This window comes from Mauremys reevesii, linkage group 3 (assembly GCF_016161935.1).
Source record: "Mauremys reevesii isolate NIE-2019 linkage group 3, ASM1616193v1, whole genome shotgun sequence".
Lineage (NCBI taxonomy): Eukaryota > Metazoa > Chordata > Testudines > Geoemydidae > Mauremys > Mauremys reevesii.
Genome location: NC_052625.1, coordinates 109,857,649 through 109,871,527, shown reverse-complemented (window position 1 = coordinate 109,871,527; position 13,879 = coordinate 109,857,649). Strand labels below are relative to the sequence as shown.

At 41.0% G+C, this 13,879-nt stretch overlaps 1 protein-coding gene and 1 pseudogene across 17 annotated transcripts in view; one reads left to right on the top strand and one right to left on the bottom strand.

The window, feature by feature from the left end:
* EYA4 (EYA transcriptional coactivator and phosphatase 4) overlaps positions 1-13,879 on the top strand; it is a 231,140-nt gene that overhangs the window by 181,016 nt on the left and 36,245 nt on the right. For 11 of the 17 annotated variants that reach the window (XM_039531077.1, XM_039531078.1, XM_039531073.1 and 8 more), the window contains 2 exons: positions 615-694; positions 943-1,126. In XM_039531077.1, the coding sequence (XP_039387011.1) occupies positions 615-694; positions 943-1,126 (264 nt within the window). The remainder of the gene's footprint in view (positions 1-614; positions 695-942; positions 1,127-13,879) is intronic. The other 6 variants (XM_039531079.1, XM_039531074.1, XM_039531076.1 and 3 more) reach the window with 1 other exon arrangement.
* On the bottom strand, positions 9,458-9,575 carry LOC120402447 (annotated as a pseudogene).

The window sequence follows — 13,879 nt, the reverse complement described above, 5'->3', positions numbered from 1 at the left end:
TTGGGGTCTAGGTTACTGCCTTTCAGTATGTGCACTGCAGCCCCATTCCAAGCATGAATGAGTGATGCAGAAACCGGGGAAGGTAGATGTTCCTCCTAACTAGCTTGCCTGCTTGCCTATAGGCGAGCTTACACAAAACAATGGGGAAAGGAGGTCTTCTTCCTTCAGTTCTTAACCCAGTGGATAGGGTATTCATCTAGGATGTGAAAAATCCTTGGTTCAGGCCCCCCTTTTACCTGAGTGGGAGACGGGATTTGAATTGTTTTATGCTGAGACTGGATGGTTGCAAGTGAAGGTGAACTAAGCAATGAATATACATAAGGAGAGAAAAAACAAAAGAAAAGAAACAAGGGAGTGGTCGAGGCACTGTAGTAAGTGTGAAAAGGTTTTCTTGAACAAAACCACATATTTTCCAAGTTTTCTTGAACAATATGAAAAGGGAAAAATAAATCTGGAAGCAGTTTTTCATTTCTGTTGAGCATTCCTTAGAATTTTTTGTATTTTAAAGTCAGATTCTCAGTTATTTGTGCTTCTGATTTGTCTGTGTTGTAATATAAAAAATGTTTTCAATACACAAATAGGTTCTTATAACAAATTATTTCCTTTAAATTTAGGTTCTAGTTTTACACCCTCATCTACTATTTATGCAAATAATTCAGTCTCGAATTCTACAAACTTCAGTAGTTCACAACAGGTATGAATATTGATACTTTTATATGTGCAACAGAATAAGAAAATATTTTAAGTGATCAGGCAATTGCATAATTTGACCAATTTAGGTTAAAACAGGACTATTGTGATTCAGTGTTTGATAGGACAGCAGTGTACTTTAATATCTAACCACATATTGCAATCTTCATGAGAAAATTTGATCAACCTTTTCATTTAAAATACATGATAAAGAAATGGGTTTACTTAATAAATTGCCTTTACTTTTCCCAGGATTATCCATCCTACACAGCTTTTGGCCAAAACCAATATGCACAGTATTATTCAGCATCAACATATGGAGCATATATGACCTCAAACAACACAGCTGATGGCACGTCTTCATCATCATCAACCTATCAGCTACAGGAATCTCTCCCTGGCCTGAATAGTCAACCAGGTACAGACCTTCATCCAGGTGAAAAAGTTTTGTGTATTTCATCCTGTCAGTTTAGATGTGTGAAAGCAGAATTGGGTAATTTTTCAACATAGGTAATTTTTTAACCAAATTGGGATAAGCATAAACTTTTATACTCATCTTAGTGTCTCTAGAAGAAAAAAAATATTATAGAAACAATCATGAGATATTTAAAAAAACACATGTATATTCAGGTTATATATTAAACCACAACCAAGTAATTTTGGCAAACTGATATATGTATCATTGTGGGAATGAGCAAAAATGGAACAATCAAGTACTGTATGCATCTTTGAGAGTCCAAAACTACTGTGTTGTAGCAGGACCCCTGTAATTCACACTCAAAAAGGCAATCGCTCTTCAGCTCTCTGCAAAGATTTAATAACAGAATGGGGCTGAGACACCTAATAATAATAGTACCTAGCTCTTCATCCATAGATCTCAAAGTGTTTTACAAAGGAGGCTAGTCTGAGAATCCCTATTTTACAGATGGGAAAACTCAGGGCATGCCTACACTATAGACTTAAGTTGTCCTAGGTTAGGTCGAGTTACAGCCACCACAGTAATTACTGTGGTGATTCATGTCCACACTGCCCTTCTTCTGTCTAGGATGCATGTGCTCACCAGGAACGCTTCCACTAACTTCAGAGAGGCAGTGCAGGGGTCTGAGAGCCAGGGCTGTCAGCTCCACACAATTTCTTGCTAGTAGCCTGACATCCCACTGGGCTGCCCCTCCCCTCTTGGCTCCCTGTTCCCCACCACAAATGGGGCAGCTGACCAGACACTGGGCACAGATCTCCACACCAGGAGTCCTGGTCCCCTCCATCAGGAGCACTGCAGCCAACTGGAGTGTGGGCATGGAGCTCCCCGCTGAGCGCAGCTGTGCTCCCAGTGGGGAGCCGAGACCCCAGGGGGCAGCCGGGCTCCTGGTGGGGAGATCCACACCCAGAGTCCAGTTGGCTGCCATGCTTCCAGCGGGGAGCTGAGAGCCCAGGGATCCTGGGTGGCAGTCGGGCTGGAGTGGGAAGCCAGGACCCTGGGGAGCAACAGGGCTCACTGCGGGGAGCCAGGAGCCTGAGTGGCTCAGCTGGGGAGCCAGGTGCCGGCTTTCTTGTCAACTTCACAGCTCCGTGAAATTGACGAGAATGATAGCCAATAGATGTAAGTAATGCAGTGTCTACAGGAACACTGTGTTGCCCTAAATATACCAACATAAGCCCTACGCCTCTGGTGGAGGTGGAGTTATGATGGTGTAGTAGGGCACTTACATCAGCGGGAACAAGGCTGTAGTGTGTTCACTGATGTAATTAAAGCAGCTTGTATTGACCTAACACTGTAGTGTAGACCAGGCCCTAGGCACAGAGAAGTGAAGTGACTGGTCGAAAGTCACCCAGAAGGCCAGTGGCAGAGCCAGGAATAGAATCTACATCTCCAGAGTCAGTCCATTGTTCTATCCACTAGGTCACGCTGCCTCCCTTATTACAGCATATTTACTAGTACAGTATATCGTGAAGTATTATCATAAATAATTAAAACCAAACTACAGTCATTTATTTATTTAGACAAGCACTTTTTAATGTGCATGTCATATTGCTAACTCGCAAAATTCAGCAAGTCACACTAGAGCTATCAGGTATTAGTATCAATCTATTTAAATTATATTAGAAGTTACAGTTGCAAAGTAAAGCACTCAGAAGCCAGGACATGACAAATTAAGTTTGCCCGACTAATTATGTGCCCTGGGGCATAAAGCATTACAGTATTTTATTATATAATCACCATATTTACAGGACCCCATCTCATTCAATGCATGAGGTGGATGTTGCTCTGTGAATGAGGCAGCTGTTCAGTTTTTTTTATCCCCATCATCCACCTTATAGCTCCATGCCTGTTTCATATACTGCACATCATCCAAATACTGCTCACCATAAGAATTGCTTTTCCTTCTTTGTAGTGCTCATTATATTAGTAGGTGAGCATGTCACAGAGGTTAATGAATTGATCCTTGCAACACCCCTGCAAAGTCAAGCAGTATTATCCTCATTTTACAAATGTGAGACTGTGGTACAGAGAAATTAAGTGTGGCTTGCTCAAGATCACATACAAAGTCTGTGAGAGAGACAATAAAAGACTCCAAATCTCCAAGGTCTCTGCCTAGTGCCACATGTGCTTTATTTGTCTTCCAGGGGACCCTGCTTCATTCATCATACAGTAACTCCTCACTTAACATTGTAGTTATGTTCCTGAAAAATGAGACTTTAAGCAAAACGATGTTAAACGAATCCAATTTCCCCATAATAATTAATGTAAATGAGGGGGTTAGGTTCCAGGAAAGTTTTTTTCACCAGACAGGTTTCAGAGTAGCAGCTGTGTTAGTCTGTATCCGCAAAAAGAACAGGAGTCCTTGTGGCACCTTAGAGACTAACAAATGTATTTGAGCGTAAGCTTTCGTGGGCTACAGCTCACTTCTTCAGATGCATAGAATGGAACACACAGACAGGAGATATTTATACATACAGAGAACATGAAAAGGTGAAAGTACCCATACCAACTGGAAGAGTCCAATCAATTGACAAAAGACACCAGACAAAAGACTATATTATATACACACACATACAGTATAAGTTTTGAACAAACAATTTAATACTGGTACACAGTGATGATGATTGTGAAGCTTGGCTGAGGTGGAAGAGTCAGAGGGTGGGATATTTCCCAGGGAATGCCTTACTGCTAAATGAACTAGCAATTGACTGAGCCCTCAAGGGTTAACTCTCACAACACTCTACAAGGCAGCAGGAAAGGAGGGAAGGCAGACAGAGACGCACACCCTGTGCGTGAGAGAAAAAATGTGCATTTCCCCTTTAAGTAACTGATCCCAGGCTTAAGTATACTGCCTTGTTAATTAAATCAGTTTGCTGAGACCTGAGACCCGCAGCTACTGCCTAGAAGCTCCCTCCCTCCATCCTGTGTCCCCCCGCTCTATGGAAGATTGGGGAGGGGGAGACACCCTGACATTAGCCCCCTACTTCCCTCCTCCCCCCATACAGCAAGAAGGAGCAGCTCCAAGGCAGAGGGCAGGAGCAGCACATGGCAGTGGAGGGAGGGACAGCTGCTGCACAGGGAACTTAGGGGAGTGGGGAGCTGATAGGGGGGCCCTGGTTCCAACCACCCACCAGCTAGCTGCAATGGGCTGCTCTTCCTGCAAGCAGTGGACAAAACAGGCAGCTGCCAAAGTCGTTAGAAGAGAGCATTTCACAACTTTAAACGAGCATGTTCCCTAATTGATCAGCAACTTAACATTGAAACAACGTTAACCGGGACAACTTAAGTGAGGAGTTCCTGTATAGTGAAATAGTAAGAAAGTTTGTTTAAACACATGAGCATGTCTCCCTTTTAGCTTATGCATCTGAACTTGTAAATCTGCCAATGTACTTCCCATTTCTGTGAAGTGCTGAATGAGTCATGCGACACTGTGTGCACGGTGCAACACCCATTTTGAAAATACATTGCATGCCTGTGTTCTTGTGTGTTACTTTAAAAATACACTTGCCTAAATGGAGTGCTGCATTCTGAATGCTTAGCCATAGTTTAGAGCTTGTGAACATTACTGATACCCTAGGTCACATCTTAGCACTACAGTGGCCTGGATCAGCACATTCTATCTACAGAGATTTGTTGGCTGGAGAACCATGGGCTGTGTCATTTAAAATCTAAGATAGATGCATCCAGGTGCTTCACTCTCCAATACTGTCTAACCAGGAGACACGGTTTCTTTTCCTGTCCAGAGGGCAGAGGATCCTTAATCTAATCAAACAGCTGTGACTCCAAACTCAACAATCAAATCCTAATTATGACAGTATTTTTTGAATAAAGAGAGATGATAACCAGATGAAAAACATAAAAACAGACACTCTTACCATTGATTGATACAAGCTACAAGAAGCCGCATGACTGCGGGTCAGGAAAACAGTTACAACGGTAAAGGATTGGTAGTAGTGTCCTGTGTGCTGATATCAGGGTCGCAATTTATGGTTTCTTTCTTGAAGCTGTCCGCTTCTCTTGGCTTTTCTCCCACCATTCTGTGTGCCTTCACCTTCCAGCCAAGGACTGACCCTTACTTAGGGCTATACTTTTAAGTCACAGCCCTGTCTTGGGGGCAGTATGGTAGCCCAATCTTTTCTCCCCAAGCTCTCTATCATGAGTGAGGGGTTTGCTGGCTGCATCTTCCTATGGGATGAGTTAACCTGACTCCTCTGGTGCAATTCACCTGCTCTGATGTGCCCAGGCCATGGCCTGCCTCCTATTTACCTTCTTTGGGGTATTGTGCATCCATTGACAGATATAAAGAGACTAGGGAACAATTATAGCTGTCCGATAGATTCTCAGGGTGCGGGAATACTCCCGGTAACCCAGCCACCACACACCAGTGTACAGGCCAGATTCTTTATTTCACAGACCCTACTCTGTGTGACAGTACATCTGTGCATGTTCATTGCGACGTAGCAGAACTTGTTCTGTCTGGCCTCTCACGCTTTGGGGGTACAGGAAACCTGTACAGAAAACCTGTAGTTTCTTCTAAAAGTGGCATTATAGCAAAACTCCTGCGGAGAATGCACAGACAATGCTAACTTAATGTGTTCAGGCACAGACATCCATTCCAGCAAGCACAGAGAGAGCCCAGAGACCTGCTAACAATGCTGCTGTTCTCTAATGCTATTATGAGCATGGTTTTAATCTATAATGCTGACTGGACCTTCACCATGTTCCATAAGCAGCTTAAAGCCAGGCCTAGTCACGTACTGTGTTTGAAGTTATTGATGGTGTGATGTCACGTTGGCCTGAGGGATGTTGCCAGTAACGGCCTAGTGAAAAGAGGAAAGTGGCATGTGAATCTTAGCAACTTCTTCCCTTTAGCAGGGAAGGGAACCCAGCTGCTTCTGGAGCTTGGAGGATGGCACTAGGACATCGTGACTCAGAGGTAGCAATTGCAAAGAGCTTCTGGTTACTGCTTCACCTGGTGGGTAGGGAAAGGGCATAGTGAGCCCTGCTGCTGGTATACTGGGATAATGGTGCTAGGGCCTGCCTGGGCACAGGAAGGAATAAGTATGTGCACGAATCAGTCTGCGTTGACTTTCCTTGTGCACACAGCACTCATTGGAATTTTCACTGGGTTTGTGTGTATGCCTGGGTCAGGGGTGGCTCTAGCTTTTTTACCGCCCCAAGCACGGCAGGCAGGCTGCCTTCGGCAGCTTGCCTGAGGGAGGTCCCCGGTCCCGCGGCTTCAGTGTACCCGCCACAGAATTGCTGCCAAATCCGTGGGACCGGCGGACCTCCCTCAGGCAAGTCGCTGAAGGCTGCCTGACTGCCGCCCTCGCAGGGACCAGCAGGGCGCCCCCCACAGCTTGCTGCCGCAGGCACTCATTTGGTGCACTGGTGCCTGGAACCACCGCTGGCCTGGGTCTTCCCTCCTGGAAGCCCCTTTTGCAACAACCGTACTCTTACTCTTCTTGCTCAATTCGGTCATGGCAGGTTCAGTGTCAGGGAAGGTTTTGTGCTGGTCCTGCACCAGTACCTGAGTATCACTATGTCTGTGATAACAGGCCATACCATGTTCATGCTTAACACTTTCCTGTCGCTTTATTGTAGCCATACTCTCACTTGCCAGTGAATGAAGTTTCCCAAACAGGATCTTTAGCTATGTGTTGAATATAGAAAAAAGGAAAGAATTTCAAGCATTGCAATTAATATTTCTAACTTCGGTGAACTGCACTAGGACTTCCCTATCTCTAAATAAGTACACACATTTTTGGGTCCTTCTGTTTGCATTTCTATCAGATTTGACACACATTCTTACTGCACCATAGATCTGCATTTTGGTCAGGTTTTTTTAAGTTTAAATTTTCTGAAGCTGTTTAAGGATAAAAAAAATAAGTTTCCCCTTTAATATGGATGAGCCTGCTGTTTGTAAAAAGCAAATCCAGCAATTAAGCCTACAGTTGTTCAAAAACCCAAGCACTACTGACTTCTGCAGTTCTAAAATAGAAGCATGCCTTGCATTCAAGTAAGAGACAGCTGGTAATTCTGATTTAGAGATTAGTTTAATGAAATAAAGTTGGCTCTAAATACCCAGAACTTACATGGTACAGTGATTAGTTACAGGACTGATTAATGGGTAATTATGCAATCATGTACAGTGTTGGTCCAAGGAGAAGCCTGGGACAACTGGTAATGATTAATGTTAAATGGAAATTGTAAATAGCATTCAGTTGTTTACTTCAGCTTTTAGGAACTTTCATAGAAGATTTAGAAAGATTGTTTTAATTTTTGGAAGAATTAAGAAAATTGAATAATTTGGAACAAATGTTTTAATATGTTACTTTGTAATTGAATCTTGATTTTATAAAACATTAAATTTTTCACATATATTAAATTTTCTCTTGTGTTAAAAATAATTAAAAGGTTCAGGCCAGACATTAGGTTTCTTTTCTTTTGGTCTGCGTTTTGTGTAGTCTTGGAAGAGCTAGTAAATAACATTTCCTTTGATAAGGGTCCCCTCCTATAAGACACACATTCAGAACTCTTGTTGAAGTCAATGGAAGTTCTGGTTGTGCCGGATTCCAGTTTGGAGTTGTCATTTTGTACTTTATTTAACCCAACCATATTTTCTTCTCTCTCTTGTGGAGCACAAGCCAATACTCCTTGGCCTTACTTACTTCCCCATTACCTTTAGTGCCTTTCCTGCTATTGGCATCACTCAGGGAATAGAGTTGGCTAATTAATCAGAACTCCCCCTCCTGATTAATTCTGCAACAGCAAAGCAAGGTTAAAACGGAGTCATGATTAAATGGAAGTGATTTATTTCTGTTTAATTTCCCTATCATTCCTCAGCAAATTATAATAATTTTAGATTGGGGTAAAATTTTCAAAAGTGCCTAAGGACCAGATTTTTAAAGTTATTAATTTAGGTGCTGGTATTTATAGAGATGCAGATACGTGCCTAAATGCCTTTAAAATCTGGCCCTCAGTAATTTAGGGGAATCTAAGACCCATTTTCAAAAGTGATTTATGCATTTGGAAACATAAGCCTCATTGAAAGTCGGTTGGATTTAGACTCTTAAGTGCCTCAGTCATGTTTGAAAATGGATATTAGACTCCTAACTCATTTAGGCACTTTTGAAAGTTTATACTAGATCAAATTTTAGCTTTGTTTTCTTGCCTCTATCAGTCTGTCCCTGCACTCCCCCACCCCACCCCACCCCACCCCACCCCAACCTTCCTGAGGGTATGTATGCAGCTTTGCCATTTGTGTGTAATGCAGCCCTACTAGTGAATGTAGTAGACATGACTTTTCTATAGAGTTTCATAGGATGGTTTTAAAGCTTATAGAAAGTATTTTTCTATTAATTAGGCATTTAGAATAATTGTTATATAGCCCTCTTTAATTTCTATAGACCTCTACTGGTTACACCTCTATAGAAATTTTCTCTGAGGACATTCTCATGGGTAGTATGTATGCATGTAGAATAAAATATTAAACTAAATACAGAGACATGGATTACTGAATGGTATGAAGAAACACTGAATAAAACTTATTTTCTAGGGCTTTCAAAAGTTATCAGTATTGTACTTTGATTTTTGTTTGATGTTTTTAGTAAGAATCAGTGTTTACAAACTACTTGCTACTTGGTTCACTCATTGGGCTATTTTGCTGGGGAAGCAATAAAACAAAAAAGCTAGATTTGGATGTAATTTTGTTTTTATCTTACGTGGGGCAAAGAAAGAAATGTGAATGTGCATTATGTTGGAATAGTTCTGTTTTGCATGAAATGATTGTGCAGCCACTACAGCAAATGATTGGAAAATAGGTAAATACATAATTACTTTTCATTAGAAACTCATGCTATATATATATATATATACACACACACACACACACACACAGAGAGATAGATTTCCATCTCTTCAGTTGTGTATAATTGAAGATCTGTATCAGATCATAATTGTGCCATTATCATTTGTGTGGGCTTTAAGTTGTTTCATAGATTTTAAGAAAGTTTGGAATTCTTTTAATTCCCTCACATGACAAACAGGATTTTAATCTAATCAGGACATAATAACAACTTTGAAGACACCCCTTGTTGTTCCATTTTACTTCATAGAATAGCAGGGTTGGAAGGGACCTTATGAGGTCATCTAGTCCAACACCCTGCTCAAAGCAAGACCAATCCCCAGACAGATTTTTACCCCAGTTCCCTAAATGACCCCCTCAAGGATTGAACTCACAACCCTGGGTTTAGCAGGCCAATGCTCAAACCACTGAGCTAGCCCTCCCCCCAAAGCCTCCAGCATTCCCAGGAGGTCTCCCATCCAAGTACTAAGCAGGCCCAACCCTGCTTAGCTTCCGAGATCAGATGAGATCGGGTGTGTTCAGGGTGGGGTAGACTTATTTAACAACCTTTGGCACATTGTTCACTAAGGCCTGGTCTACACTATGGGGTGAGGGGGTCGAACTAAGGTACGCGACTTCAGCTACGCGAATAGCGTAGCTGAAGTCGAACTACCTTAGTTCGACTGACTTACCCATCCTGACGCCGCGGGATCGAACTCTGCGGCTCCCCCGTCAACTCCGCCACCGCCGTTCGTGGTGGTGGAGTTCCGGAGTCGACAGGAGCGCGTTCGGAGTTCGAACTATCGCGTCTAGATTAGACGCGATAGTTCGAACTCCGAGAAGTCGAACTCTCCGCGTCGACCCGGCGGATAAGTATGGACCTACCCTAAGAGGAATAATGAACTAAATGATTTACTTAATGGCAATATAAAGAATTATTTTTTACTAGAAATCTGTAAATTCACTCAGCCAAGTGTCTGTAATTCTCTGGGTCCTCTCTGTTCCCTCTTTTTAAAGATAGGTGCTCTGTTTGCCCTTCTCTAGACCTTTGAGACCTTATCTATCCTCCATGAGTTCTCAAAGATAATCACTAATGGCTCAGAAATTGCTTCAGCTAGTTCCTTAAGTACCTTAGGGTGAATTGTGGCAGGCCTTGCTAACTTAAATACATCTAATTTATCTACGAGGGCAGTCGATTAATTGCAGTTAACTCACACAATTAACTCCGATTAATTGCAGTTTTAATTGTACTATTAAACAATAGAATACCAATAGAAATTTATTAAATATTTTTGGATGTTTTCAAATATATTGATTTCAATTACAACACAGAATACGAAGTGTACACTATTCACTTTATATTATTTTTATTAAGAACATAAGAATGGCCGTACCGGGTCAGACCAAAGGTCCATCTAGCCAGTATCTGTCTACCGACAGTGGCCAATGCCAGGTGCCCCAGAGGGAGTAAATCTAACAGGCAATGATCAAGTGATCACTCTCCTGCCATCCATCTCCATCCTCTGACAAACAGAGGCTAGGGACACCATTTCTTACCCACCCTGGCTAATAGCCATTCATGGACTTAACCTCCATGAATTTATCCAGTTCTCTTTTAAACGCTGTTATAGTCCTAGCCTTCACAACCTCCTCAGGTAAGGAGTTCCACAAGTTGACTGTGCACTGCGTGAAGAAGAACTTCCTTTTATTTGTTTTAAACCTGCTGCCTATTAATTTCATTTGATGACCCCTAGTTCTTGTATTATGGGAATAAATAAATAACTTTTCCTTATCCACTTTCTCCACACCACTCATGATTTTATATACCTCTATCATATCCCCCTTTAGTCTCCTCTTTTCCAAGCTGAAGAGTCCTAGCCTCTTTAATCTTTCCTCACATGGGACCCTCTCCAAACCCCTAATCATTTTAGTTGCCCATTTCTGAACCTTTTCTAGTGCCAGTATATCTTTTTTGAGGTGAGGAGACCACATCTGTACACAGTATTCGAGATGTGGGTGTACCATGGATTTATATAAGGGCAATACTATATTCTCAGTCTTATTCTCTATCCCCTTTTTAATGATTCCTAACATCCTGTTTGCTTTTTTGACCGCCTCTGCACACTGCGTGGACATCTTCAGAGAACTGTCCACGATGACTCCAAGATCTCTTTCCTGATTTGTTGTAGCTAAATTAGTCCCCATCATATTGTATGTATAGTTGGGGTTATTTTTTCCAATGTGCATTACTTTACATTTATCCACATTCAATTTCATTTGCCATTTTGTTGCCCAATCACTTAGTTTCATGAGATCTTTTTGAAGTTCTTCACAGTCTGCTTTGGTCTTAACTATCTTGAGCAGTTTAGTATCATCTGCAAACTTTGCCACCTCACTTTTTACCGCTTTCTCCAGATCATTTATGAATAAATTGAATAGGATTGGTCCTAGGACTGACCCTTGGGGAACACCACTAGTTACCCCTCTCCATTCTGAGAATTTACCATTAATTCCTACCCTTTGTTCCCTATCTTTTAACCAGTTCTCAATCCATGAAAGGACCTTCCCTTTTATCCCATGACAGCTTAATTTACGTAACAGCCTTTGGTGAGGGACCTTGTCAAAGGCTTTCTGGAAATTTAAGTATACTATGTCCACTGGATCCTCCTTGTCCACATGTTCTTTGACCCCTTCAAAGAACTCTAATAGATTAGTAAGACACGATTTCCCTTTACAGAATCCATGTTGACTATTGCTCAACAGTTTGTTTTTCTATGTGTCTGACAATTTTATTCTTAAGTATTGTTTCGACTAATTTGTCCGGTACTGACGTTAGACTTACCAGTCTGTAATTGCCAGGATCACCTCTAGAGCACTTTTTAAATATTGGCGTTACATTAGCTAACTTCCAGTCATTGGGTACCGAAGCCGATTTAAAGGACAGGTTACAAATATTAGTTAATAGTTACAAATATTTGCACGGTAAAAATCATTAAAGAAATAGTATTTTTCAATTCACCTCATACAAGTAGCGTAGTGCAACCTCTTTATCATGAAAGCACAACTTACAAATGTAGAAATTTTTTGTTACAGAACTGCACTCAAAAACAAAACAATGTAAAACTTTATAGCCTACAAGTCACTCAGTCCTACTTCTTGTGAAGCTAGTTGCTAAGGGTATGTCTTCACTACCAGATGGATCGGCAGGCAGCGATCAATCCAGCGGTGATCGATTTATTGCGTTTCGATTTATTGCGTCTAGTCTAAACGCAATAAATCGATCCCCGAGCGCTCTCAGTCGACTCCTGTACTCCAGCTCGGTGAAAGGCACAGGTAGAGTCGACGGGGGAGCTGAAGTTGCATAACTTAGATTGATCCCTCCCCTCAGTGTAGACCAGGCCTAAGACAAACAAGTTTGTTTACATTTACAGGAAATAATGCTACTCAATTATTTACAATGTCATGCGAAAGTGAGAACAGATTTTCGCATGACACGTTTGTAGCTGTTCTGGATTGTTATCGAGCAAAACCCATCATCAGCATGGACACATGTCCTATGGAATGGTGGTTGAAACATGAAGGGACATATGAATCTTTAGCGCATCTGGCACATAAATATCTTGCAACGCCGGCTACAACAGTCCCATGAGACGCCTGTTCTCGCTTTCGGGTGACATTGTAAACAAGAAGCGGGCAGCATTATTTCCTGCAAATGTAAACAGACTTGTTTGAGCGATTGGCTGAACAAGAAGTGGGCTTGTAGGCTCTAAAGTTTTACATTGTTTTATTTTTGAATGCAGTTTTTTTTGTACATAACTCTACATTTGTAAGTTCAAGTTTCAGGATAAAGAGATTTCACTACAGTACTTGTATTAAGTGAATTGAAAAATACTATTTCTTTTATTTTTACAGTGCAAATATTTATAATAAAAATAAATATAAAGTGAGCACATTACACTTTTTATTCTGTGTTGTAATTGAAATCAATATATTTGAAAATGTAGAAAACATCCAAAAATATTTATATAAATTGTATACTATTTTTAACAGTGCAATTAATCGTGATTAATTTTTTTAATCACGTGACGGTCCTACTATCTACATATTTTTTAATCTGTTCCCCCTTGTTGTTAATATTATCTTAAGCATTTAGTCACAAACAACCTTTTTAGTGATGACTGCAGCAAAATAGGTTTTTCACACCTCAGCCTTCTTGATGTCACCCGTTACTAGCTCTTGCTAAATAATGGACTTAAATTTTCCTTTGTCTTTCTCTTGTCCTTAATGTACTTATAGAACCTCTTTTTAACTGTTATGTCCCTTGCTAGGTGTAACTCATTTTGTGCTTTAGCCTTTCTGATTTTGTCCCTACATGCCTTTACTATCCTTTTGTATACATCCTTAGCAATTTATTCATCTTTCCACTCTTTGTAGGATTCCTTTTTGATTTTCACATAATTAAAGAGCTCCTGATAAAGGCATATTGGCCTCTTACTGGTCTTCCTATCTTTCCTTATCATTGTGAGAGTTTGCTCTTGTGCCTTTAATATTGTGCCAATTCTCCCAAACTCCTTTTTCCATTAGATTTTCTTTTCGTGGGACCATACCTATTAGTGCTCTCAGTTTAAGTCTGCTTTTTTGAAGTCCATTGTCCTTATTGTGGTGCTTTTACTTCTTTCTTTCCTTAGAATCATGAAATCTATCATTTCATGATCACTTTCACCCAAATTGTCTTCTACCTATCTTTCTACCTTCAGATTAATAACCACAAAAAATAACTGTTTGTCAGAATCAAGCCTACACTGGCTGCCACTGGATACCTCCTTCACCTTTTTAATAGTCTGTAAAGATATTAATATCTCAGT